This window comes from Heteronotia binoei, chromosome 3, assembly GCF_032191835.1.
Source record: "Heteronotia binoei isolate CCM8104 ecotype False Entrance Well chromosome 3, APGP_CSIRO_Hbin_v1, whole genome shotgun sequence".
Lineage (NCBI taxonomy): Eukaryota > Metazoa > Chordata > Lepidosauria > Squamata > Gekkonidae > Heteronotia > Heteronotia binoei.
In genome coordinates this window covers 147,251,724-147,274,978 of record NC_083225.1, presented here as the reverse complement: position 1 = coordinate 147,274,978, position 23,255 = coordinate 147,251,724, and the positions used below count along the sequence as shown (strand labels likewise).

The following is a 23,255-nucleotide window of genomic DNA, read 5'->3' as shown; positions in this document are numbered from 1 at the left end:
GTATATGGCAATTTGCTCCAATACGTTGCTTTGAATTATTCTATATGAGTTGTACAATTGAATTTAGTACATAAGTGGTTAACATTATTGACAAGGGTGCCACAAGTTGAGTCTACAACAAAAGACAGTGACACTAGTGTGTACATTTACAGGTCTTGTGCCCTGGCGTGGTTTTCCTCTAGCCTACAGAGCTAAGCAGGCCTCACCAGCCAGGCTGATGCACCTTCCTATCTATCCACACACACTCATAGAATCATAGAGTTGGAAGGGACCTCCAGGGTCGTCTAGTCCAACCCCCTGCACAATGCTGGAAACCCACAAATACCTACCCCAAATACCTACACTGCAGATGTCTGCTGCATATATCACCTGTGGCACCTATGTTGCAGGCTGACTGGTACCCACACTTTAGTGATCATAGATTTTATTCATAAAAAAGAAAGCATATGAAAGTCACTAAGTATTATGCAGAGCTATTAGAGGACTAACAACTTCCCATAGAACTTCTGTGGGTAGGGTGACCATAATGTCTGAAGGCCAGCCAGGGACACTGGGGGGGGGGGGGGTGTCCGGAAACAGGAAGTGACGTCACTTCCGGTGACGTCACTTCCGGTGATGTCATGCCACCACCGGAAACAGGAAGTGGCATCACTTCCTGTGACATCATTTCCCCCGCGTCACCTGCCGGAAACAGGAAGTGACTTCACAGCACTTCCTGTGACGTCCCCAAAAATCCCCCAAATATCACCGCCGGAAACAATTTTGTTCTCAAATCCTGTATATACTTCATCAGTATATGGGATAAGGCACTTTCTCAACTGTGCTGCATAATGCAGCCTATTTATTTTGTCCTGTTGGCTCTGTTGGCTCTATCTGCGCCACCTTCATCACTTTCGGGGTGTGGATCCCCCAGTGGGGTGGTCTCCCGACTCCCTCCGCTGACTGTTTCTGATAGCCCTGCGCCCCCTCTTTCATTTGATATGTGTCCCGTGCGGGTGCCACCCTCCCGCCGGGAGATGCCGCAAAATGAGCCCCCTTGAGGCTTATGGCGGCAGGGCTCGGGGGAAGCGAGCTAGACTGCTGTTCTTTTGAGGGCTTCCCCGCGGCCTCCGCTGGTCCCTGGAGGCCCTCCAGAGTCTCTGGAGGGCCTCCAGGGACCAGCGGAGGCCGCGGGGAAGCCTTCGCTGGCCGGCGCTGGTCCCGGAAGGCCTTCCAGAGCCTCTGGAAGGCCTTCCGGGACCAGCGCCGGGTGCCCCGCGGCTTCCCCGCGGCCTCCGCTGGTCCCTGGAGGCCCTCCAGAGACTCTGGAGGGCCTCCAGGGACCAGCGGAGGCCGCGGTGAAGCCTTCGCTGGCCGGCGCTGGTCCCCGAAGGCCTTCCAGAGGCTCTGGAAGGCCTTCCGGGACCAGCGCCGGGTGCCCCGCGGCTTCCCCGCGGCCTCCGCTGGTCCCTGGAGGCCCTCCAGAGACTCTGGAGGGCCTCCAGGGACCAGCGGAGGCCGCGGGGAAGCCTTCGCTGGCCGGCGCTGGTCCCCGAAGGCCTTCCAGAGGCTCTGGAAGGCCTTCCGGGACCAGCGCCGGGTGCCCCGCGGCCTCTCCGCGGCCTCCGCTGGTCGCTGGAGGCCCTCCAGAGTCTCTGGAGGGCTTCCAGCGACCAGCGGAGGCCACGGAGAGGCCTCCACCACTGCCGCCGGGCCCCGCGCGCGGGCGGGGAAGGCGGGGAGTGAGGGTGGGAGCGTCCCTGCGCGTGCGCAGGGGCCCTGCGCAGGCGCAGGGACGCTCCCTCCCTCACTCCCCGCCTTCCCCGCCCGCGCCCGCGGCCCACCGGCTCCTGGGCTGCCTAAACCGGGACCTTTAATGGTCCCGGTATAGGCAGCCCGGGATCCGGGATTGGGTGGCCAGATCCGGGAATGTCCCGGGAGACCGGGACGGTCTGGCCACCCTATCTGTGGGAGGGGCTTAGCATTGTACAATGTCATGTGATGCCATACAGTGCAGAAATATCACTGTCAATCACATAACCAGAAGTCACTGGGGACACGCTAACCCCCCAAATTCTTATTATAGAGTTGGGGGGGGGGTTGTTAGAACATCTGCTGTAATGTTTTATATCACTTCTGGTTATGTAACTAGAAGCAATGTTGCAGTGTTGCTGTGACTTTTTTGTCCCAGTTTCTCTGGCTGCTGCATTGAGCAGTAGTGGAGCAGCAGTGGAGGACCAGGAGTGGGAGGTCCCACGAGTTGCCTAGTGTCATGGAGAAGTAAGATATGTCAGTCTTTGTATCATTTCACATTTATCAAGTGATATTGTAACCATATTCCTACAAAGAAGTGAAGGATGATAAGATAGTAGAATATTAACTTTAGTATTAAAAGGCTAGTAATATACTAATGACAAATATTGTTGCATAAAATACACCTGTAGCTGGTGATGTTTCCCTGTAATAGGTGGGAAGAGATAAAAAGAAGAACCAGAGCAGTGACAATTAACTGAAGAAAAAGATATTACCCATTGTTGTCACTGGTTGTTCAGCAATGTGAGACACCTTAGTAGGGACAGGAACTGGAACCAATTTGGTGGTAATTGCTGTAGTAAAGAATATTATTTCGAGACAGATGAAGAATAGTTAGAGCTCAGGATTGTTGACTTAGAATTCCAAGAATGTAACAAGTTTTTTGCTAATAGCATATAATTATTGGAGTGTCTACTTTATCAAGTATGATAGCAAGCTGGTATCTGATGAAGTGAGCTTTGACTCTCAAAAACTTCTACTCTTTGTACTGAACCAACATAGTTACCCTCTGAAGCTGGGCTGGAGTTACAGTGCTGTAGTACTGAGTTTGGACTGGGGAGATATGAGTTCATATGCCGACTCTGCTATGAAGTTTACTTAGTGGTATTAGACAACCAGTAACTCTCAACCTAACTTGCTTCACATGGCTGTTGCGTATGTTAAATCGCCATTTCCTATTTCACCTAACCAGCTGGAGAAAGAATGGAATGCAAATATGTTTAAAAGTAACCTAACAGGATTTATTGCAAGGATTATTAATATATTTCTTATTTGCTGATATTTTCCTAATCAGATGTATCTAAATTGGAATTCGCCATCCTACAAAACATTACAGTATGGAGACAGTTATGCAGTTGAGGGTCGAACTACATACCTTATTGCAAGTCTGTGACTGGTTTTCCCAACCTACTTTCCTCCTAAACAGAACTTTTTAAAATAGAAAAGCCCAGCAGGAACTCATTGCATATTAGGCCACAACCCCTGATGCCAAGCCAGCTGAAACTGCATTTCTGTAAATTCCTGCTCAAAAAAAGCCCTGCCCCTAAAAATGAATAGCTGCAAGGGAACCAATTCAGATATGGGGCTGCAGTGCTGGGCAAAGACAGGTTTAAATCCTCCACCCTGCATCATTTTTCCAGCAGAAAAATACCAGCGCTCCAAGAAGACAGGATGCCTGTCTTCTTTTCCTACCATTTTGCAGTGGAGGGAAGGGAGGGTTAACAACAAAAATGCCCAGGGGTAGAAAGGTAATGTCTTTTTTTGTCACCATTAGAACACCAACATGATAACTTTTCTAGATTAAAAATAAACATGCTGGAAAATCCAATAACAGATTTTCAGTGGAAAAGATTATCCTTAAATTGGGCTACAATCAGTGAAAGTCCCACAAGCCCCAATGGAAAAATTAAGGTTGAATTGACAGTGTATTTTAAGAATAAAAGGCAAATTTTGTGATTTGTGACTTAAAAGTTTCAATTACAATATTTTAATATTTTTAGAGAAGAAAGACAGTGGGACCAATGCAGGGTGTTTCTTAAAATTGATTTTGAGGACAGTGGAATAAAATTGTGTGCCGTATGTTTAAAATACAGAATAGAAACTGTCTGAAGGAAGTAAAAATAGTACATTAGCTTGTTGGAATCTGTTTCAAGATGTACACCGTGTCAATCTGGTGTCCTTAAGCCTCTAGCCTGCACAAGGCACACAGTATACATGGGAATAATGTATCCAACTACAAGTTCAACAGCATTGTTTCCCCAAACTGATATGGCAGTTCTACATTTGGATGGGTAGTATGGGGGAGAACTGTCCTCTGAAAACATGCTCTGGGGTATAAATCAAGTATCATAAATTCTACTAGACTGCTCACCCATAATAAACACACGGCAATGATTTAAGCAGAATGTGTCTCATTATTTATATACTCAGATATCCCCCTCAGAGTTATTGAAAATGTATAGTCTTCCTTAACTCTAGAAAAATATGAATAAAATAAACATGAAGCTATCAGCTTATACTGCAAAAGGCAGATCTGTGTCCTCACAATTCAATATCATGGCATAGATAATAATGCATTATCTATGAGGACATGCATAACTATTTGAGATGTACTGCATAGAACAAAATTGGAACTCTAATAAAGGGGAAGTTCACTAATGGGATATAACTATCATCCATATTTTACCAAAAATATCACTGCTTTTTCTGCCTGATCCCTCCTATCTAATATAGAAATGCTATGCAACTTTTTATACCACATCCAGTTTGGCACAGGTTTCTAAGGAATACTGCACCTTCATATTGGGAAGGATACCTACTGACATTTGATGCTAAGAATTGGGAAAAGGGGATGGCTGTGATTAAGTATTTGGAAAGGGGAGCACAGAGATGCTGTAGCTGCATGGGAGATGGATCTAACAGTTTTGCCAGGGAAGGTCTGGCTTCCCAGGAAGAAGAAGCTGGCACTGCCAATTTAATGTGTTTCAATTTCTTAAGAACCTGGGGGAACTGACCTATTTATTTGAGGCTTAACCAAACTGACATATGAAAATTGTTAAGAAAAAGGAAAGGCATACCATATAATCCTGTTTAGTTTTGTAGAAATAACTCTGAATGGGTTAGTATGAAAATTAAAATGGTAACAGTTATTATTTAGATCAGAAGTATTTTCAGGGAATGAGAAAAACTGAAAACCCATATGAAATTTATTCAACCCCCAGTTTCTGTTCGTATTTGAAATACTTTCATAACGTAATTCACAGTATTATTTATTGCTAGTTCTGATTAGTCAGAACATTCTACTAATTCTAACATGAAATGTGAACCATATTTAAATAATGACAAATTACTGACAAATTACCTCACACAATATATTCATCTCATAAAATGAAAAACATGAGCAGTGATACATTAGTGGAATCTCAATGGTCTATTAGAAGTCATGTTTTTAATCACAGAAGTTTGTTTTCCAAATATTGTTTATGATTATGTATGATTTACATCATGTGTTTTCAGATTACATAAGAAAACTGTACATGTGAACAACATATGCTCTGGTTTTATGAATGTCTATCCAAATCAGTCAGAAGAAAGCCTGGTCCCTGCTGTGGAACAAAATAGTTATAGGAAAGTACATAGTAATTACCCGGTACAATCTTTGGCACTTCCAGATGGGGAAGGATTTGGGGTTTGGAAACAGTGGTTTTTGTTTTACTGGGAGCTGAAAGGAATACAAATGAAAATGCCATTTGTAAGTGTTGAAGAAAACATTAGTTGGCACCAAAAACATACAAATCTATTGCGATTTGCTGCTCTGCAAGCATGTGGAAAAAATGGGAGTCTTTTGACAGCTGTTTTTCTGTATATACCTAATTCCAGAATTGTGAAAGTATCCCAAGTAGACAAGCTACAGGATTGGCATATTTTCCACTTAGGACCATAAAGCAGTTTTGGCTGAGGTGTGTGATAGAAAATGACACAAGGGAAAGTAACACATACACATACAGGTTCCAGATCGCTAATCCAATTTGGGAGCCACTATTATTTCAAACTTTTGAATACCATAGGAAAGCCAATCATCACATTTCTACTATCTCATCTAATTTGGCTCTGAACAGGGTTGTGAGAGTATAGCTGCTGTATGATCTACTTATTACAACAGCTTTCAAAGAAAAAGAAAGGGTTAGTGGTTGTTAACTTTTTTGGCAACTGGATCTCAAATCAAGTCCAAATCATGAGACAGTGCCACCTTAAAACACAGTACAGTAAACTTGATTCCTGTATCTTGATGCTATTTTCCCTTTAGTATGAGGTAGCAGCCAAGAAAAGCCAGATAGTTCTATACCTAACTCACAGGAACTCCAGCTCCAGGCCACAAACTCTATTACACATATACTATAGATCAGTGATCTTTGGAATTACTGGCACGTCTCCAAGCACCTGTGGAGCAGGTCTTTCCTACTTCCTCCACCCCTCTGCAGCTCTGGGAATTTGCAGGCCCTTATGAACAGCAAAAGGGCCAAAGGTGGGGTTGCGGTTGGATGGATGGGGATTACTGTCCCTTTTCCTGAAGCACATGGTTGGATTCATGCCAATAAATGAACAGATATTTTACTACAGTATGGTACCCTATGGTTTCATGATAACCTAATTAACCATTACCCAGTGTTGTTCCTGGCAATTCAGGGGTTTTATAAATTTTAGGTGTTGTGGTTTCCCACTGAGGTTCTTTTTCTGCTGATAAAAAAGAGAGAAAAAATCAACAATAAATCTTGTGGGAAACAGGTACTAGTACATAAAAGATTATTAACCTGAGACCTATTTTCATTACTAAGGATCACAATATAATTACAAATAGTAAAAATATAAAAACTGGTTTCTTTAAGATTCCCAGCTTGTTTTTGTTAATATAACTGTTTTTACTGAAAACATTTTGTTTATGTTTGAGATAAAACAGAAAAGAAATCACAGCTGCAAATAATTAAGTAGAGATTGTATTTTCTCAGAGAGAAGCAACATAGCTTTTAAATGTATTGGCTATGCTAACAAAATGTGTGAATTACAAAAAATAATAACAGTTATAAACCTGGACATGAAACGTAATTACCAGGCTTAGTTTCTGGCATTTTGGGTCGGGCAGGTTTAGATGTAGAAGGAACAAATTTTGTTTCTGGCAGAGCTGAAAGACACAGGCGGTATTATAGATTTTTGCTTCTTACTGTCTTTTTTTTCTTCCTAGGAACAGAATCATATTAGCTAAAATGGACATGTAATAAGAAATTATGCAAAAATAGTAAATCAGTTGCAAAAAAATTGATATTCTAAATATCAGACAACAAAAATATGTTCATCAACTTGTTGCCAAGAACTCACTAGGTGTCAGAAGAGCTACTTTTCTCAGAATTAGGACTCCTCCTTCAATATAATGATAACTCCCAGCTAAAGTACAGAATTGCTAGAAAGCCTTCCAGAATAATGACTGTGAAGTGTTGACAACACTTGAAGTCAAGAGTATCCAATTTGGTGCTCATAGATGCTATGGTGTCCACCAGCTTCTTTCCTGGCACCCACTAAGCGCTTTTACAAAGAAGGTGGGGTCAAGTGGAAGGCTTCTGACAGTCACTGGAAATCTGAATGACGGTGTAAATTAAAAAAAAAAATGCTTTGGTAGCAGCTGCCACCTCAGCAAATGAATCTTCTCTGTGTGACTGAAAATAAGCTGTTTATATGCAAGAAAATACTTTAAAACAATATGTTGTTCATTTTAAAAGGCATCCTATGAAGCAGAGTTTTTTTCCTGAAGTGCTGACATTTTTGGTTGGTTCTGCCTCCTGCAGTAGCCATTTTATGGTTGTGCCCACCACCTCCTTTCAGAATTCCAAAGATACCTGCAAGCTCAGAAATGTTGGGGACCCCTGCTCTCAGTGGTATACATAGGTTTCGTAGTTATCATCATAACCATTATTAAACAAATGTAGATTGCATTTTTAGTTGAATTCATGATAACTGATTGTGTTGCTCCTATCATATCAGAAATGAAGCTCAGGAAAGCAAAACTTATTGTAGCTCTTAAAACAAATATTAATTGATTGCATCCAATGGTTCTACAATTCAGCTGGAATGGGTTGAGATTTTTTGCTGATTCCCCCTTTCAGTGTAGACTTCTGTGCAGCTCTGAGAACCAGTCTGGTGTCGTGGTTAATATGGACTTATGGCAGAGCCAGGTTTGATTCCCCACTCCTCCATATGCAGCAGCAGAATGACCTCAACAGCAGTTCTCAAAAGAGCTCTTTCAGTCCCACTTATCTTACAGGGTGTCTGTTGTGGGGAGAGGAAGGGAAAGGAGTCATTCTGAGACTCTGAGTGAAGGGTGGGGTATAAATCCAATACCTTCTCTTCTTGTTGGGGATTCTCACAACCCAAGGGGCAGTATTGTGAGCACAGTGGGCTTTGAAGGGAGGTGGAGATGGGAAAGTTCTGTTCCAGCAAATTTTTGTTCATGATTGGTTGAATAAAACTTATAGTTCTACCTCTTTGATCTAGGATAAAAGTTACAACATTCTGCTGGCAAATAGGTAAGAGTACAATATCTTAGAACTATTTTCTGGTCAACATATTAAGCAGGGGTCATTTTGTAGGAAAAAAGGCGTGGGAGCTCAGTTGTTCATTTGCACAGTCGAGTCCGACTCTTTGCGACCCCATGGGTGAAGTTACGCCAGGCCCTCCTGTCTTCCACCATCCTCTGAAGTCTGCTCAAATTTGTGTTAGTTACATCAGTAACACTGTCCAGCCATCTCATCTTTTGCTGTCCCCTTCTTTTTTTTGCCTTCTGTTTTTCCCAGCATCAGGGTCTTCTCCAGTGGGTGCTCCCTTCTCATTTGGTGGCCAAAGTATTTGAGCTTCAGCATCTGACCTTCCAGTGAACAGTCTGGGTTGATTTCCCTTAGGACTGACTGATTTGATCTTCTTGCAGTCCAAGGGACTCTCAAGATTCTTCTCCAGCAGCACAGCTCAAAAGCATCTATTCTTCTGTGCTCAGCCTTCCTTATGGTGCAACTCTCACAGCCATACATTACTACTAGGAGCTCAGTAGCATATCTTATTTGTATATGCCCTGGGATCTGTGTGCAGTGGGGAGAGAACTCCCCACTGCATGCAGACCCTGGCTGGAGGTTAAGGAGCTGCGCTCTTGTGAGCTCCTGCTGCATTCAAGCCCTGATATTCAGTATACAATGTGCCATAAAAATCCAGGTAAGTAAACATAAATTCATTGTATAAATGTTAATAAGAAATCTTCTAGATCATGGGTTGGATAAAAGTGATAATTTATGTTAATGAAAGATAGTGGTAGTGGAATATAACTTTCTTGTATTCCCCTCTCTTGTTGTGAACCATAGATTTCTTCCAAAATGCAGGACCAAGAGGCAAAGGAATAGCATGAGAGGCAAACTGAGGGTAGAAAGTAGAAGAGGAATCAGCAAAAATAGTTCACCATTATATTAGTGGAAATTATTGTCGGCATTCATCTCCATGAGATAAAAGATTAGCTACTGAAAAGTTTATTTTTCAGTTTAGCTACTGAAAAGTTTATTTTTTAGTTTAGCTACTGAAAAGTTTATTTTTCAGTTTAGCTACTGAAAAGTAAATTGAAGAATGATTTCTAATAGGACTTTTGAAATACATATCTTTTACTCAATTATCTCTGTACTCAATTTCCCTGTGTTTTTTCCCACAATGTGATATTTTTGGTGAATAGGTGATGAATGTATATATATATATTCCTGATGTAAACAGCAAACACATTTTGCATCTGCTTTTGCACACAAGTTTGTGGCTAGATTAATCAAAGAACAGGTATTTTAAATTTTTTCTATACAATTTCATTGAAGAATTAATTTTTTGATTGTACACCTTGAATGCATGTTTTTTTTCTTCGCATTGTCAGAAATAGATCCTCAAGGGTGGGGCTTCCTCATGCTATACAACTTTTCCAGGAAATTTATGTTACCTGGAGTAGTTTTTAACTGTTCAGTAATCTTAGAGGTTTTAGGTATATTCTGCTCCAATGGTGGTGATTTAGAAGCTAGAAAAATTTAAAAAAAATTCAAGCACTGAATGGAAAAAATATATAACTGCATCATGATTCTAAAACTGTAAAACAGACATCTGAAATATTTCTTAATTATGCCAAAATTTAAAATGTATATAATTAGAGAAACTGTGAATAAAAAAGTCTTGAAACTCAAGGTAAGTAGGTCCATAATACTAGACTAGTTGCACATAGGACATGTATTCATAATTTTTCATTAACAAAATTGAAATCAGCACCCTATCCTTTTGACAAAAGATAGCAAAAGGAAATCACACACACAAACTCTGTCACACACATTCACCCCCCCCCCCCCCATCACAATTGCACGACCCAAAAATTCAGACTGGTGTTCCTTTTTCATGAGAAATCTAGTTTCAGAAAACAATCTAATATAATCCTGAAAGAAAAAGAGCTGTAAATGAATAAGATTATTAAAATCAGTAGGTCACACATATTTAATTACTGTTTATAATATAAATATTGATATATACTGCAATACAGATTAAATGCTTGCATTTTATTAACAAACCCATACTCAATAATTAAATGTGCTTAATTTTTGCTGCTTTTGAGAAAGACAAACAGAAATGTTATTGGCATGGCCAGGGCTTTTTTTCTGTGAGAGTGGGGCAGAATGGAGTTCCAGAACCTCTTTGTGGAAACAAAATTCTCAAAAAAATATTTAAAAGTTAATGAGGGGCACCCATGTGTTTCTCCTTCATTTCCCTCTTGAGAGTTCCTGCACCTTTTTTCCAGAAAAAAAGCCCTGGGTATGGTATATGCCAAGTAACTATACTCAGGTTTATCATTATCAACTAGTTATTTCATAGCACTATACTATATAGATCTGAAAATGCTATCTGCATTCATAAATTGAATTTTAGTTACCAGGTTTCTCAAGCCATCCTTCTGGTGTGGCAGAAGGTTTCCATTTAAAAGGAGTAAGTGGTGTTTCAGAGGCTGCTGAAAAGATCATCAAGGTTTTATTTATATCCCATAAAGATCAAAATTATTTTTAAACAAATGGCACATGCAACAAGCTTGCCGTGATGATGAAAAAAGTTCAAAATGGAATGGGAAAGCCAGCTGATGAAAATGGTGAAGTGGTATTAAATCATTTTGTGTTGATGTGGAACAGATCTTAGAGCTCCAAAGACTGATTGAAAAGAAAATGATAGCAAAATCCATGCAAATCTTATTACTGAAAAGAAAAGTAAGTATGAACTATGTTTCTACATGGAAGAATAAATATTTAAATGCAAGGATTTAAGAACCTAGGAGGTATGATAAAGGTCAATACTGAAAGGATGGTGATTATATTCTGGAAGAAATGGATTCACATGGAATGGAAATGTTTCTAATGAAACATAAATGTAATATGACCATTCACAGTGAAAAACAACATTACCCAGTGTTGCCCTTGGCCAGTCAAGAGGCTTAGATGTTTTAGGTGCGAGGGATTCCAGAATGGGTTCATTTGTGACTGCTGGAAGAAATGTTGACAAGTATAAGAAAACAAACAGACAATCCCACCCAGAAAATGTTTTTGCTCGAAGAAAACTATTTTTCCTGTAAGAAAAAGAAAGAAAGCATTTATCTGATTATTAGCCATTGTTTTTAAATTTACCAGTTTAGTAGGTATTATAGATGAGGTAATCTGTTTAAATCACAGACTATTAAGGAATTCCTTCATCATAGCATATGTCAATTTGAACAAATGATAGGTGGTCATTACTTAGTTTCTTCCTGCCTGAACTGTAATAATTTTGCATTAAGTATTGTCAGGTGAATTACTGCCAAACATAGAAGTTTAGGTTTTCTAACTTTCCTGAAGTTGCCTCATTCAATTAAGGTGGCACAACAAGTAAGGCTGTAATAAAGAACACATTGTAGACCTCACTTAGTTCTTGACATCCTGTCAAAGTAAAGCACTTGAAATCATATTGGCTGGCTTACTATAGATGGGAAAATTAAGATAGTCATCTGAAGCCAGGTAGTGGGGTTACTACTCCAGATTGGGAAAATTCTGGAATTTGGGGGTGGATCCTGAGGAGAGTAAGGTTTGGGGAGGGAAGGGACCTAGAGATCTCCCACTTTTACAACTGATCTCCAGCGGGCAGAAATCAGTTCCCCTGGAGAAATTGGTTGCTTTGAAGGGTGGACTCAGTACCATACTGAGGCCCTTCCCCTCCCCTCCTGGACCCACCCCCAAAGTCTCCAGGTATTTTCCAACATAGACCTAGCAACCCTAGAGGGGTATTATGCCACAGAGTCCCCCTCCAAAGCAGCCATTTTCTCCAGGGAAGCTGATTTGTGTAGTCTAGAGAGCAGATGTAATTGCAGAAGATCTCTGGGCTCCATCTGGAGGTTGTTTCAGTTAATTGTGCCAATATTTATTGCCATTACAGGTTGTTTTTAATCCCTAAACCTTCTCAAAAGCTTTTCTTGAGAAAGCGGCCTAAAACAAATTAATCATAAATTTAAAAAGTGCTTAGAAGTGGCTGTACTGTGGTCAGAAAACAGTTGGTAGATCCAGGCTTTTAATACTATAGTAAATAATCAAGAGAAATCATCACTTTCCTTTTGTCTAAGATTTACTTGTTTTCTGTACTTTAAAAAGGTTAGACTATGTCAATTTTAAGCAGTTACAAGTAAATAGCAATATTTTCCCAAACATTTATCTCCACATTAAGAAGAAAACTAAACTAAACTAAATGCCAAATGCTATCATTACTTCATAAAAATTATGGTAGAAGTACTTAAATTAAATTACTATCTATATGCTTTGACCTGTCAGTTCAATTTATTGGTTTTCTATTAGGTTTACCTATGTACATTGTATTGAAAGAGAAAGGACATGAGTAGTTCTGAAGGCATTAACTTGAAGTACATGTACAAAGTATAAGATATACTCTTACTAAACAGTGACTTTCTTCTAACCCCAACAATGTCAAAACGCTTTTCTGCTCTTTACACAGGACAAATAAATGGTCAAATAAATCTGGCACTAGAAATGTCAATATTCAGAAGCCAATGATAGAACATTTCAGTCTTCAGCATGCACTGTTGCAGCTCTACTATCCTGTAAAACAACTTCAAAGGGAGGCTCGAGTGTGAAACCACTAAATAAGAATCTATCAAGACGCCTGATATCTCCCAAAAGCTTAACAAGGATTCTAAAGTAATCACAAGTATTTCACTACAGATGTTAATTAGTTCAGTATATCTAGGGAAATTGCCTTACCACATGTTACTGCTATTGTGAATGGCCTCTGTATTTTATTTTATTTTATTTTATTACATCGCATCTTTTACTTTTTGCATTCCTTAGTCCTTTTACCTTGCTGTTATAAAAAAATCCTTCATAACCTAATATATATTAATCTGGTAAGGACCCATTAAATGCAGCCAATAAAGTGGATTCTAGGCAATGAAAGCCTATTCTAGAGTAAAAGTAAGACTCTTGTTTCTTTTTGCTCCAACACAGCTACTTTGCCAGAATAAAAAAAATGAAAATACTCTGGTTATTTTTTACATGTTGAAACTTCCTTCTCCCTCAAAACCTTTAAAAAGCTTCCAGTGGAAGATAAAGCTGTAGACTATGCTGGGCTCAAGTCAACACGAAAACCATTGATTGTTGCTGGGCCCAGGTTTGATGGGTCAACTCAACACCAACATTTTTGATTGAGCCCAAATGGCAAAAGGCATGGCTAGTCGAGAAAGAAGGTACCTAATATCACAACAACCAATTCAAGCAAGCAGTTTTGCTTTGATACCAAGTCTGAAATTCCTGATTCCAGAGCTCTTGATTCTCCAGCTGGTCCTGGCCATATTCATAACTGTGTTGTCGATGGCACATCTGTTTTATTCAAAGCTTAGTGCTGCTGGTCTCTTTTGTACATTTACTTAGGAAGATGTACACTGCTGAATTCCAAAGGTAAGACTATGGTTCAGTTAATTACAGGTTGTCTGTATGGATCCATAGCTTTATGTTTAAATCAAGATTAAAAAGATACTGAGTCATACATACACATACAAACCACAATTTTTAATGGCTTTTTTGCCTCAATAATGTATTTATTGATACCTAGAATGCTTTACATATAGAGGATTTGAGTATCTCTCTCAATATCTTTCATTCTTGTGTATAACTTTGGATAAATCATTCAGTAATTATTAAAAAGGAGATAAATAATACTTTCCTTTCCCAAGCACTTTATTTTTCCAAAGCTGATGTAGTGACATATTGAAAGAACCAGTCTAGCTTTTTATTGTATCAATTAATTTTGATCTTTTTTGAATGGACAGATTTGTTTTCCACCTCAAATACTGAAAGCCAAAATCAGTAGTTTTGCCAGTTCTCTATAATAAAAAATAACAACATTTACGCCACCTACATAGGTTGACATACTTTTACAAGTTCAGAAGTTATCTCTACATTTCATTTTATGTAGAAGCTTTTGCAGTTGGCTTGATGGATCTAGTACATCCAGTGCTTTGGGCAGAATACAAGTTAGATACATCTGCATATATGGTACAGTACAGCTGCCAAACAATCAGAGCAACACAAAAAACCCATTGTATTTCAAAGCTAAAACAAGCTAAGAAGATTCCTGCTTCAAGGGCAGTACTGGGAAACAGGATATATGACTAGCTTTCAATGCTATAAATATATCTAATTTGCTCAGTTAGAGATAAACTAAAAACTATTGTTGATTATCTAAGGAAAACTTGTAACTGAAGCAGAGTTCAACCACTAATATCATAGCTAATATTGTTTCAAACAGATTATAGTTTACTCATGCCATAATCCAAAATGAGGAAAGGTGGTTTCTATAGTGAATGTGATCATACTCTTTGTTTTTCTTTCTTCTGTACTATGGTCTGAGTAGCAAGAGTTAATTTGACCAAGTTAATCTGACAGTGATTGCCCAGGAGCAGGATAGTACAGAGATGATTAAATTATGTGGAGTGATTTAGTAGCATCAGTTACTTAGTACTAACAAATAGGTGATAAAGAACATCCGAGTAGACTAATATGGTTGAATGTTCCTTTTTGCAAAATTATCTTCCATCTTATATTTAGGCATTACCTCTATATGTGTAGCAGCTTAAAAGAAAAAAAAATAAAATCATGTCAAATATGACTGATATTGTTGCTAGCTCCAGTTTTTGAATTCGGTGCCCCCACCCTGCTGGCCCTGGGGCCATGGTGGGTGGGCTGGCTCTGGTGCCGGTCCCTGGTTGGGGGCCACTGGTGTAGGTACACTTGCAAAAAAGGTTAGGGGCCACTGGTGTAGGTGCACTTGCTCACAACCAGTATCCTCTGCAACATGCAGGGGTTTTATGGTAAATTCCTCAGATGTGAAAAGGGTTCCCTGAACTCTTCTTTATCAGACTACAAATATTCTCTGTATGAACACATGCACACACAAAAATCAACACTATTTAAATTCAGAATATGTTATACCATATAAACTGAAATAGCAAATAAGATTGAATCAAAGGATAATGAGTCACTGGAAATAATAGGCTGTAATGATCTAATTTGTTCCATGGTCATTTTCAGGCTTTACCCTTCTGTATTGCATGCATAGCCAAAAAGAAGACTTAGACCATGCTTCCTGAGATCCTAAACAAGCATTTTTGTGGCACCTCATAATCTCAGTTATGAGCTGGCACAGTAAAGATTTAGCTAAATAAATAACTCTGGCATACACTGTTGAGTGAGGCATTACACAAATGCTCCCTATTCCCCTTTCAAGGTTGTATTCAGACTAGGCTGGCATTTTCCACCAATTCCTCCTTCCTGCTGCAGAGCCCTCTGATATCTTCCTCTGGGTCCCCTGTTTCCCAGGATCAGCATTTCATGGAGATCAGTAGCTGCATTGGGAATGAAGATGCAGATAAATTCCATTCTGCCATTGGAAAATTTAGTCTGGATCCAACCCTTACCAACTACAACACTTAACCTGGCTTCCAGTGTTTTAAATTCAGTTTTTGATTCCATATAAATGTTGGTAAAAGTTACCCTTTACTTTTTTCTTTACCATCCATCCAGGTGGACATGGATTTCACATTGCCCCCTGTAGAGTATCGGACTCTACACACGCGCCGCGCGTCCTCGGGCGACCAGGCACAGCGCGGGGAAAGTCACGGCCAATCAATGTCAAGCGCGGGAAGTTTAACTGGCCAGGATTGGGCTGGCCAGCGGGGGGGTCGTCCCGGGGTGTTTGTATATATTGGCGGACCCGGCCGCGTGTTCCCCAGTTCCGTAATGTACTAGCGAATAAAGCCTGAAGTCTTCACCACGTCTCGTCTCCCAGTACATTACACTGGCGACGAGGATGGGATCGAGCTAGGTCCGGCCGCCCGAGGGGAACCAGACCTGGCCGGAGACGAGGAAGGCGGAGACCGCAGGATCGCACAGCCCGCCGCCGCCATGGCGAACCCAAGTGTAACGACGGGCCATCTTGCGGAGTTCAACCCGGAGCACCCCGAGAGATGGGAGACCTACACAGAAAGGGTCGAATGCTACCTGCGTGCGAACCTGATCGAAGATGACGACAGGAAGAGAGACGTCCTGCTGAGCGTCTGTGGAGAAGAAACCTTCGAGATCGCACGGGGTCTCTCCGCTCCGGCGAAGCTGACTGAGAGGACCTACGGGGAGGTCGTGAGACTCCTCACGGGCCACTTTTCGCCCCAACCGTCCATCGTCGCCCGCCGATTCCTCTTCCACAAGAGGGACCAGAAGTCGGGGGAGACAGCGGCGGTCTACCTGGCGGCCCTTCGGCAGATCGCCGGGAACTGCAGTTTCGACAAGAGGGACGAAGCCCTGAGGGACCGTTTCGTCTGGGGCCTCCGAGACGAGCGACTGCAGCAGAAGCTCTTCGCAAAGGAGGAGCTCACCCTACAACAAGCCTTCAACGAGGCGACGGCGTTCGAGAGGGCCACCAAGGCGTATGGCCAGCCGCGGGGAGAGGCAGTACACCAAGAAGAAATGGGACCAGAGGACCGAGCAGAGGAAGAAGCGTTTCAGCTCCGACGGCCACAGAGGACAGAAACTCGGGTCCCCGCGAGACAACGAGCGACGGAGAGGGCCCCCACCAACCCCAGCTCCAAGTGCGCCAGCTGCGGCGACCCCCACGAAAGGAGGGACTGCCCGTACCGAAACCTGGACTGCAGAAGCTGTGGGAAGATGGGCCACATCGCCCGGGCTTGCCGGGCCAAGAGCAGCCGTCGACCACCGTCAGCGCATCACGATTCCATGGACACCCACACGACGGCATCCGCCAGCTTGCAGGTACTGAACTTGCCCCTCGCAGCCCCGGACAAGGTCAAAATGTCTGTCCGGATCGAGGGCGCCCCCTGCGTCATGGAAGTAGACTCGGGTTCCTCGATCTCCATAATTTCAGAGGAGACCCTTACGAGACTATGCCCCCGCCGCCACCTCCAAACGAGGCCAGCGGATTTCGTACTGAGGGACTTCCAGAAAAACCCGGTTCACGTCGTGGGGTGGGCCCAGGTGCATGTGGAGAGGGGAAGCTTTAAGGGGCCCCTAGACATACTGGTGGTCAAGCGCCAACTGACCACCCTTCTGGGGTTAGCTTGGTTCCAACCACTGGGGATCAAGCTGGTAGGGGTGGAGCACGTGCAGGCCAGCAACTTCGAAGGGGTCTGCCAGGAGTTCCCCGAGGTTTTCGATGGGTCCCTGGGGAGCTACAAGGGGCCGCCCATCACCCTACCGATTGACCCCATGGTCCGGCCCATACGGCTCAAAGCGAGGCGCGTCCCGTTTGCCCTAAAGCCGAAAATTGAGGCAGAACTGGATCGCCTCACGGCCCAGGGCGTCTTGGAGCCTGTAACTTATGCGGCTTGGGAGACCCCCATTGTAACGCCAGTGAAACCGAACGGGGACGTAAGGATCTGCGCTGACTACAAGTGCACGATCAACAAAGCGCTCCAGGATAACCCGTATCCAGTCCCCGTAGTCAGCCATGTACTATCGACACTCGCAGGGGCACGGGTTTTTGGCAAGCTGGACTTAGCACAGGCATACCAGCAACTGCCAGTCGACGCTAAGACAGCAGAGGCGCAGACGATCGTGACCCACAGGGGGGCGTTTAGAGTTAAACGATTGCAGTTCGGGGTGAGCGTGGCTCCGGGAATTTTCCAAAGCATAATGGACGCTCTCCTTAAAGGAATTCCCGGAGTGCAACCCTTCTTCGATGATGTTTTAATCGCCGCCCCGAACGAAGAAGAGTTCAAAGGCCGCCTGCGAGAGGTCCTCCGGAGGTTCCAAGCGGCGGGGTTGAAAGTGAAGAAGGAAAAATGTCTGTTGGGGGTTCCGCGGGTGGAGTTCCTGGGATTCGCCGTGGACGCGGCTGGAATTCACCCGACTAAGGACAAGACTAGGGCCATTGTGCAGGCCCCCGCTCCCAAAAGCAAAGCGGAGCTACAAAGTTTTTTGGGTTTGCTGAATTTTTATCACTCGTTCCTGCCCCACAAGGCCGCCGTGGCGGAACCGTTACACCGTTTGCTTGATAAACAAGCCCCGTGGGTCTGGGGGAAGCGCCAAGCCGCGGCGTTCCAGGCAGTCAAGGACCTATTGGTCTCGAACGCGGTTTTGCACCACTATGATGAAACCCTGCCACTGATCCTGGCTTGCGACGCCTCCCCCTACGGGGTGGGAGCGGTCTTGGGGCACCAACTCCCGGACGGGAGGGAAGTGCCAGTAGCATACTATTCACGGACCCTATCCCCAGCGGAGCGGAACTACGCTCAAATCGATAAGGAGGCCCTGGCGATCGTGGCGGGGGTGCACAAGTTCAACGACTACCTCTACGGTAGGCGTTTCACCATCGCCACTGACCACAAGCCGCTCCTGGGCCTCCTAGCTTCAGACCGTCAGACCCCCCAAATCCTATCCCAGAGGGTCCTGAGGTGGAACCAGTTCCTGAACTCCTACACGTATGAACTGGTACACCGCCCGGGCAAAGCCATGGGACACGCCGATGCACTCAGCCGCCTGCCGCTCCCCATAACAGAACCCGATCCCGCCCCCGCACACGGGGTAATGCTCATTGAATCTCTCCCTGAGCGCCCACTGCACGCGGCAGAGGTAGCCCGGGCGACAGGGAGGGACCGCATCCTGGCACGGGTCAGGGACTGGGTGGGGAGGGGGTGGCCGGCAGGCAAAGTGGAAGAAGTGTTCAGACCGTTCACGTCCAGGAAGGACGAGCTATCGACACACAAGGGGTGCGTGCTTTGGGGCAGCCGGGTGGTGGTTCCCCCCCCCTTGCGCAAACAGGTACTGGAAGACCTCCACGAGACCCACCCGGGCATCGTGAGGATGAAAGCCCTGGCCCGTAGTTATGTGTGGTGGCCGGGCATGGATGAGGAAATTGAGGGGTGGGTGAGGAGGTGCCAACCCTGCCAAGAATCCCGGCCCGATCCCCCGTCAGCCCCGGTCCACAGGTGGGAGTCTAACAGGCGGCCGTGGTCCCGCCTCCACTTAGATTTTGCCGGCCCGTATCAGGGCCAGATCTTTTTTATACTTGTGGATGCCTACACAAAATGGTTAGAGGTGATTCCGGTAGCCTCAACCTCCACGGCGGCAGCCGTCCGAGCACTCAGGAAGGTCCTATGCACGCACGGGATCCCAGACACCCTGGTGACGGATAACGGAACGGCCTTCACCTCCCGGGAATTCCGGGAGTTCACGGAGAGGTACCTCATACGACACATAAGGTCCGCACCATTCCATCCGGCAACCAACGGCCAGGCGGAGCGGATGGTGCGGACCACCAAGGAAGCACTGGGGAGAATAGTACATGGGGATTGGGACCACCGCCTCTCAGCCTTCCTGTTCCACAACAGGATCACCCCAAACCCTATAACGGGATCCAGCCCCGCGGAACTGCTCATGGGGAGGAAACTGACAACCCGTCTAGACAGGCTGCACCCAGACCGGGCCCCCGAGGTCCGCGGGTCCCCAGAGGTCCGGGAGGCAGTGCGGGGGTTCTTCCCGGGTGACCCTGTATACGCGAAGAACTTCGCAAGCGGCCCCGATTGGGTCGCGGGGAGAGTCCTTAGGGTGACAGGTTCCAGGTCATACGAGGTGACCACCGAGGGGGGCCAGGTACTAAGACGGCACATAGATCAGCTGCGCCGCCGCACCCTACCCGAAGAAATGGAGGAGGCAGGGAATAGGGAACAGCTAGCAACAGAAGCGCCGGAGGGGGCCCCGCCAATACAGGAACTACCTACTTATGATGCCCCCAGAGACACCGAATCAGAGCCGGAGCCAGAAGCAGACCCCAGCGTCCCACAACCAAGAGCAGCATCGCCCACACCAGAACCAGACCCAGCTCCACGAGCGACCCCGAGGAGATCGACACGGGAACGGAGAGCACCAGCATACCTCCGGGACTATGTGGTCTGAACTAGGGGGGGAGGAGTGTAGAGTATCGGACTCTACACACGCGCCGCGCGTCCTCGGGCGACCAGGCACAGCGCGGGGAAAGTCACGGCCAATCAATGTCAAGCGCGGGAAGTTTAACTGGCCAGGATTGGGCTGGCCAGCGGGGGGGTCGTCCCGGGGTGTTTGTATATATTGGCGGACCCGGCCGCGTGTTCCCCAGTTCCGTAATGTACTAGCGAATAAAGCCTGAAGTCTTCACCACGTCTCGTCTCCCAGTACATTACACCCCCTGCCTACATTTTTATCTTGCCACAGGGAGAGGCATCTCAAGGGCAGAGCATCTGCTTGTAATACAGGAAGTCTCAGGTTTAATCTTTGGCACCTCTAGGTAAAAGGATCAGGTGATGTGAGGGACCTCTGCCTGAAATCCTCGACAGCTGCTGCCAGTCAGAGTAGACATACTTGATAGACCAATGTCCTAGACCCTGTAGAACATATCTTCCTTGTTTTTCATGTGCTTAATTTAAAGTCACTGAGCTCAGGACAGTTGTAAATAAATTATGTGTATGTGTAAAGTGCTGTCAAGTTGCAGTAGACTTATGGCATCCCCAGCAAGAGACTTTTAAGGCAAGTGAGAAGCAGAAGTGGTTTGCCATTGCCTTTCTCTGCTGAAGCTTCTTTGGTGGTCTCCATCAAAGTACCAACCTTGCTTAGCTTCTGAGATCTGACAAAATCAAGCTATACCATGCTTCCCTCCCTCCACATATTTAATAGGCCCTTTTTTATTGGGAAAGGAGGTTTTGAAGAACCGGCAAACTGCAGTCACCTAAATTAAACTGGATGGAATGTTTAAGTTAAAAAGAAGAAAGAAAATAAAACAGAACCTTGTTCACAGAGACCAGACAATGGAGATATAGAAAATCAGAACCATGCTTAGTACTGGAGCTGTACAATACATGTGTTCCACATGTGTCCTGGAAAAGATGAATAAACAGGATTTGTGTGTGTGTGTGTTCCATAAAGAAAGTAAAAGAAAAGGAACACATTTTGACAAGAGATTTCAAGATTAAAAATGTGGCCCTGACCTGAGTTTTGTGGCAAAATAAACTGTGGAAAACTTTATGAAAATGACATGCCTTACCAACTTCAAGAGTAACTTGTTTCAGGTGTGTAAACATTTATTTCAAAGTTTGCTTGCGAGTGTTCAGAACCCAAGTGCAGGAGCATCCTATTATATTCTGTTAGGAGGAAGTGCTCTGTGGCTGTACATACACTTTGATCTTCTCTGTTTACTGCAAAAATAGGAAGTGCCTACTGCCTACATGATGCTGGCTCATGCCCACAAACCAGCAGGGGAGGCTTTGGGACACTTCTGCAGTTCATAGTTGGTACAATGGAACAATCAATCTATGACAATAAACTGCAACTGCAGCAGCTTTTAAGGACTGCAACATGATTTATGGAGCAGATTAGGAACCAAGCAGGAGAGAGAAAAATTAACCACCAAACTCTTGAATAACGGAGATTGGGGGAATGGTGTGGGAGGAAAGTACAAAACTCTTCTCGCAGTGCCAATGCTCTAATCTAATTCAGACACCCCCATGATTTAAAGTAAAAAATGAAAACGGAGCTCTACCGCCAGACCTTTAGTTGAGGCAGTAGGTATCTCCTTGTTCTTAGGCCTGCCCATAGGGCCTAGGGTTCCGAATCTGTGTCTGTCAGCTGTATCTGTTGAGGGCACTGATGGTTGTTGCTGAATTTTAGAGATTTTAATCTGTAAATTTTAAATGTGGTGGTTTTAACTGCTGTTGACATGTGATGGGACCCACTCTGAACCTGCTTGCAGGAAGGGTGGGATACAATCTCAATAAAGTAATAATAAAAAAATCAGGATATCCACCCATAGATGAACTGTGTTTCAAGATGTATGTTTCATGGTCTTACAACAACACATCTCTGACCCATAAGCAAACATATGTACAAGCCCTTCCAACATTATTGGGATTGGTGAGAACTTCTATCAATTAGAAAGTAACTTTAGAAATAAGACTCAAAATAGATGGATTGGAGAATTAGGTTACTGTTGCACACACTGCACAATAAAGCTATACCATTCATAATAGGCATTCTCATTCAGCTTTTCTGGCTAAAACTGTTTCTTATCCAAGTGGACCAAGAACTTGTCTTTATTAGGTTTTAATAGTATTAATTTGCATGAACTTGAAAAAGGGATTTCATTGCAAACATGGCAGACTTGGAAAAGCGATTCACTGCCACAAACACAAAGTGACCTTGGAAATTATACAAAGGGGGATGCATGATACATGGGTGAAAGATTCAGGAATAGTAATTTACTTATATACATTCAGAGCTATCAAAGTTCTATGAATCATGTAACAATCATTCTAACAAAGATGTCTTTTTAGAAACTTTAAACTTGCTGTGAATTGGCCACCCACTGTTTCTAAATAAAAAAGCAGTATCTCCCTCTGGTATCATTGAAATGCTTTTAAAAGTTCAAAGAAAACATTGCAGAGGAAAATGACACAGAAAGTTGCTAAAACTTTCCAAGAAAATGTATTTAAAGTTGTAATAGAGATTTGATAAATATTGATATCTGATAAATCTGCCTCTTAAAGGTGTTAGTGGATCTCACACCAAGTAGGGAAGTTTGAGAAAATAGAGATTAAGTGATGAAATCCAACAGAGACATTCTTGGGCATACCATTTCAGAGTCTCAAGCAACTTCATGATCATGCTTGTTGCTTACTCCCTACAAAATCATGCCTGTGTCTGCTCCTGTATCTGAACCCCACAGCACCAATACAATCATAAAATCTTAGAGCTGGAAGAGATCTCCGGGGTCATCTAATCCAACCCCTTGCAGAATGTGGGAAATTCATAAACACCTCCCTCCCACACCCCCAGTGACCCCTGTTCTATGCCCAG

The 23,255-nt window shown here is 43.9% G+C and overlaps 1 protein-coding gene across 4 annotated transcripts in view; it reads right to left on the bottom strand.

Moving 5' to 3' along the window:
• The window catches only part of ABI3BP (ABI family member 3 binding protein), a 251,823-nt gene that overhangs the window by 86,660 nt on the left and 141,908 nt on the right, over positions 1-23,255 (bottom strand). Inside the window, exons 15-21 of one of the 4 annotated variants that reach the window (XM_060234570.1) lie at positions 11,292-11,369; positions 10,772-10,846; positions 9,800-9,874; positions 6,899-6,970; positions 6,454-6,528; positions 5,438-5,512; positions 2,508-2,585 (exon numbers count right to left, since the gene is read on the bottom strand). The exons of 2 other annotated variants lie outside the window; for them this stretch is intronic. In XM_060234570.1, the coding sequence (XP_060090553.1) occupies positions 2,508-2,585; positions 5,438-5,512; positions 6,454-6,528; positions 6,899-6,970; positions 9,800-9,874; positions 10,772-10,846; positions 11,292-11,369 (528 nt within the window). The remainder of the gene's footprint in view (positions 1-2,507; positions 2,586-5,437; positions 5,513-6,453; positions 6,529-6,898; positions 6,971-9,799; positions 9,875-10,771; positions 10,847-11,291; positions 11,370-23,255) is intronic. One more of the 4 variants, XM_060234572.1, reaches the window with a different exon arrangement.